This window comes from Cicer arietinum, chromosome 1 (assembly GCF_000331145.2).
Source record: "Cicer arietinum cultivar CDC Frontier isolate Library 1 chromosome 1, Cicar.CDCFrontier_v2.0, whole genome shotgun sequence".
Classification (NCBI taxonomy): Eukaryota; Viridiplantae; Streptophyta; class Magnoliopsida; order Fabales; family Fabaceae; genus Cicer; species Cicer arietinum.
The window spans coordinates 46,724,603-46,730,435 of record NC_021160.2 but is presented as its reverse complement, the minus strand read 5'-3'; the positions used below and the strand labels follow the sequence as shown (position 1 = coordinate 46,730,435).

The 5,833-nt window shown below is 31.1% G+C and overlaps 1 protein-coding gene across 1 annotated transcript; it reads right to left on the bottom strand.

Annotated features, from left to right (window-relative positions):
• Window positions 1–19: 19 nt before the first annotated feature.
• On the bottom strand, window positions 20–1,475 carry LOC140918981 (uncharacterized). The gene is made up of 2 exons (XM_073364144.1): window positions 298–1,475; window positions 20–217 (listed from the first exon to the last, which is right to left on the bottom strand). The coding sequence occupies exons 1-2, from the start codon at window positions 1,465–1,467 to the stop codon at window positions 20–22; spliced, it is 1,368 nt and encodes a 455-aa protein (XP_073220245.1). The 5' UTR covers window positions 1,468–1,475.
• Between the last annotated feature and the right edge of the window lie 4,358 nt (window positions 1,476–5,833).

Here is a 5,833-nt window from a genome sequence, read left to right as displayed (position 1 = left end):
TTGTATCAATTTTAAAACATTAAGGTTCATCTAAAGACATTGCCTCTACGGGTTCCGTAGGTGGATTTTGGGTAACACGTGACAACCGGCCTAATAAATACCCCCAGTGTTGTAGACGGCCTGTGTATGCTATTGCCCAAGAAGTTGCTTCATTGGTACGATATTGCTTCCAACCTGGTGCAATGTCTGGCATTGGAAATCCATCTTTCATCTTTAACTGCAAAAATTAAATAAATTAACAAAATATAAGACAAAATTATCAGAATAAAATTTAAAAAAGTATAAGAAAATAATTACCGGAACCCAGTGATTTCCATTAACAAAACCAATACAACAAATGCGATCATTTTTTGTCGATCCGGAATGTGAACCCCTCATAGGAAAGAAAGTCATTGAAAATGTCAGACCGAACGTGACAAGAATAATATTATATGTTGTCGCTATCACGTAACCCATATCAGGCATGGACAACCATTTATCCATGGGTTGAACACCTAAGCCGGATATCATCAACGAATCTCTTACTTCTTTAATGCGTCCTGTGAACAATCTATCATATGGAGTTACATGAGAAACAATCTCTTGATCCAATCTCTTGCGGACCAAAGACCAACACTCTTCACCGAAACCAAGCAATAATGCAATAGCGCGAAAACCACAATTTCCATCAGCTGCCACGTCAAATATGTCATCAATGTATGGCTGAATAATATCAGGAAATTGTGTCAATAACAAATTTTTTGAAGAATGAGATGACTGAGAGGGGTGTTTCTTTGATTGAGAGGCTTGTCTCTTCTTTGATTGAGAGGGTTGGGAACCAATATCTTCACCATATGTTGCATTAACATGCTCAAAGTAAGAAGGGTCTCGATATACATCATATCCATCTGGCTTCATACCCTTACTCTTCTTCACTCTTCCTTTGGTTTTGACTTTTTCAGGTGGTGGACATATTGAACTTGTACTTGGAAAAGCAAGTTCACGCACTTTACTCTTCAACACTCGTTTCCCAATAACATCAAGTGATCGAAAGCGTTTCCATAAGGCATTCATCTCAGTAGACATATCCAACTCTGATCCATCTTCTGTGTCTTGAGTGAGTTCACATTCCATGCTTAATTTTCTCCATTGAATATGCACAGAATCTAGAGGAATTGGTTCACCCATTAATTTATATTGTCCCAATTCACAAGCACAAGGTAATCCGTATGTCCTTCTCAGAGAACACCCACATATAGATTTGTCAGTACCCACCCACTCAACTTTGTCGTATTCTTCAGCAATACGTCTTTGAGCTTCTGTTGATACAAATGTATTCAATCTCTGATAAAATGGATTTCTGTGCTCATGCTCTTCATCATAAAAACTTTTTTGAAACGAGGCTCTGATTCTTTTATGTTGTAACCTTATCATGTTGTTCATAGCCTCCCAACATTTACACAAATCACTCATGCTATTTTCTAACATTAACTTCAGTTTCCAGTGAGCCGACTCAACCCTGTAAAATTCAACAATATATAATAAAATTATATTAAATACCTGTTAGTCGTTGTGTTCCCCAAATGCATCACTTTATTTGTCCATGCTTCAACAAATCTTTCCTTATGTGGAGTCAACCAAGTTTCTTTGACATAATCAACAAACACTTTAGTATCAACACATGATTGTTCAAACATATGCAAGCGCATCATATACTCTTTTTCATTACTACAATACATAATGTCTTTCCACATATTCAATATTGACTCTTGTCTATCCTTTAAGACATATTGCTTGCATTTTGCTCCAACATTTTTTTCGATATGAAATCGACAAAGTAAATTAACAGCATGTGGAAACACAATGCCAACTGCATTCATTAACGCAAGATCTCTGTCTGTCACAATTACTTGAGGGAATTTATTTTGTGTAACAAACAAATCTTTTAGTCTCTCTAATGCCCAACAAAAGTTTTCTTCCCTCTCACATTCCAAATAAGCAAACCCAACTACAAATGTTTTCTCTGTTGATGTCATACCAACAATTTCAAGTAATGGCATTCTGTATTTATTGGTTTTGTAGGTACTGTCCATAATCAACACAATCGGAAACAAATTCAACAACTTCACTGAATCTGGATGCGCCCAAAAAATATCTCTCATAACATCGGAGTCTTCACGCTTTCTATTCCAGCACACATATTTTGCATCTTCAATTAACTTGAATAAATGTTGCATCTCTGTTCTATTACCTCTCACGCGCAATCGAATGATACTTCTCTGTTTATATATTTGTGAGATCTTAGTAACATTACTCTTATCTCGGTCTTGCAATGAGAGTAATATGTGTCTCGGTGCAACATTATATTTTGTTAATTCATGAACATGCTTTCTATCTTCTTCATTTAAGCGCCCAACATATGCATGCCCCTCCAAAGTATCAGGTAATTCATGGTTGTGAATTCCACAAATTACTTTAACTATCCATCCTGAACCATCTTTTAATGGTTTTGATCTAAGCTTGAAAGGACAATCACATTTTTTTGTTGAACTTCGAATAGAACTAGCAGCACACTTGTATTTTCCCCCTTTGTCACAACCTAATATTAATTTATTTCTCCGTCCTTTCTCACCCGTCTCTATATCTGATCTTCTGATAATAACGGTAACTTTATTTTTTATACCAATTTCTTTTGCCCATTTCACAACAGTATCCATTGAATCAAATATCTGAAATAAAATAATTATAATTAATCACAAAAATATATTTGTATAATATTAATATTAAATATATTTATTCATACCTGATCTGTGTCAAAAATATTTGTAGTATCGACGCATGTTTTGTCCATTAATAGTAGTGGATTATCCATATCTGTTAACATTTAAAATAGGGGATTATCCATATCTGTTAACATTTAAAAAAAATTAAAAAAAATTAAAAAAAATTAAAAAACTTAAAAAAAAATTAAAAAAATATGGTATGTACCGGAAAACTCAAAAATGAAGTTTTCCGGAACCTACTACTGTACCGGAATACTTGCCAACCAAGATTTCCGGTACACAAATTTTCTCTTCTGTACCGGAAAAGTCAGTTTAAACATTTCCGGTACTACACTCTGTACCGGAAAACTCAGTTTTAACATTTCCGGTACATTACTCTGTACCGGAAATCTTGTTTCAAGTATTCCGGTAGTTACCGGAAAACTGTCACTTACCGGAAATCTGTTTTACGGCTGGGTTTGTGACAAAATGGCGAAAAAAATATTTACATTTCCGGTATAATAGTCATTTACAAAATGGTGAAAAAAATTGAGGGTAGTTTTGTCATTTTCGAATTTTTTTGGGGGTACAAGGCAAAGTGTGGGGGTACAAGGGAAATTTTTCATAGTAGAAACGTCAAAATGGACTGATCCTAAAATTGGTTCTAAAATATTGGGCTTAGGGCTACCAACATAAAATATTGGGCTTAGGGCTACCAAATAAGGTAGTACTAAACTTTATTTTGACAAAAATTATGCAAAATACTTAAACATAATTAATGTAGTATCTCAATTTTGTCCTATAATATAAAAATAATTTAAATAAAAATAATTTAAATAAAAATATGTTTGTCTAAAAATTATTAAAAAATTGTAGTAGATTTATTATATTACATTTAATATAAATAAATAAAAAAACCAACCAAAGAAAAGAAATAAAGAAACTTAAAACAAAAGAGTCCCTATTTCTCTGCCTTGGCGTGTGCTATTTCTTGCTTTGGCGTGTACAGTGTCGTCTCCATGTTTCTGCATCCCTCATTTCCTTTCCCACATCCATCTATTCATTCATTTATTTATTTTTTTATTTAGTCTAAAAATGGTATTAATTTAGCCAGTACTCAATCAAAAAGACTAACTCCTATTTTCCTTAAGTGTATGAGGTTGCTTGATCATGTAAAAGCAGTGTAAAATCCAGAACAACAACCCAAAGCGCAGTGTAAAATCCAGAACACACAACCACTCCCCTAAATTGTACCAGTTTGCTTGCTTGATGTAGTTGTCAAACCAGTAATTTATACGATGAACACAACTCTTCCTCGTTTTTATCTATATATTGAAACAAAAATTCAATCAGTAAGGAGGGAAAACAGAAAGAAATCACAAGATAAAATTGGGGATTTTCCTTCTGGTTTTCAAAAAAAAAAAAAAACAATAGAAACAGAGTAATAACAAAAAGAAGAAAATCTGCCTCCATATTTCTTCCCATCAACCCATAACCTTAACCTTAGACATACTCAATCACTAATAACAACCAACAGCCGACGACGAGAATCAACACACCACCACGCGCCGGAAAAGGGTATTTTTTCATTCATTTTGAATCCTTGTTTACGGTGCTAGGCTGGTATGCTGTACACACCATACACACATCTCACGTACGCCAACTGTTTGTTGTATTCCTTTCTATTGATAATATTGCTAGTTACTATGGATTGATTTAATAATATATTTGTGTGGTGGATGAACTTTTTGTTAGGTTCTCTATTTTCACTATTTATTTCATTTAATTATAATAATTCTATTTTAATGATGGACATAATTAAATGGCGATAAATATCATTTATTTTAAGTTATAGTAGTTTTTTTTAGTTTGTGCTATTTAGTTTTAAAAATGAATTTTATTTCTTCATTTATTAAATTTCAAAAAAATCATTTAAACTTATTTAATATGTAGTATCATTTTTTTTCTAAAAAAAAAATTATAAAATTAAAATTAAAAACAAACAAATATTTATTTCATTTAATTGTAATAATTCTATTTTAATGATGGACATAATTAAATGGCGGTAAATATCATTTATTTTAAGTTATAGTAGTTTTTTTTAGTTCGTGCTATTTAGTTTTAAAAATGAATTTTATTTCTTCATTTATTAAATTTCAAAAAAATCATTTAAACTTATTTAATATGTAGTATCATTTTTTTTCTAAAAAAAAAATTATAAATTAAAATTAAAAACAAACAAATATTTCATTAAAAATTAACTAGATGTGACATCTTTTTAATCTTTGAGTTATTAGAACACAAATTGTGACAATTTGATGGTTCTAAATCTCATATTCACAAATAAATTAAAAATGACATTTTAATCCCTGAGTTGCACAATACAAATTATATATTTTAATAATTTTAAAATTTATTTTTATAAATGAATAGATTAAAAATCAACATTCTTTAAAAATTTAATTAGATGTTTTTTTTAATCTTGGAATTGTTAAGACATAAGTCGTACTACTTGGTCTTCTTGAAACTCTATTTTATAAAAGAATAATAAAATATTTTAAAGAGAGTTAAATTAGATGTGACATCTTTTTACTCCTTGAGTTTTGAGACACGAGTTGTACAACTCGATCGTTTTAAAACTCACATTTTAAAATAATTATTCAAATCAAGCAAGCCTTCTTTAAGTTCGTCAAATTTAACTTTTTTTATAACAAAAATACAATTTATTTAAAATCAATCAACGCACCGGGAGATACGTAGCAAGATCACACTCTTGTCAAGCACAATAATAAAAAACTTTTTTTACTCTCTTAAACGCGCTTTTATCTCAAAAAAATCATATATAAAAAATAATTTTATATCCATATTTAATAATAAAGAGAAATAAATATAGTTAAGTTGATATAATTTTGCACAATTAATTATAGGTAACCGTTTTTTAGCGGATGTCGTAGGGTGCTAATACCTTCCCTGCGCATAATCGACTCCCGAACTCAAAATCTGGTTTCAAAGACCATTTTTACATTTTTAAGGGTTTCCCAATATTTTCCCTATTTTAAAATAAATTTTGGTGGCGACTCCATTGAATTCGA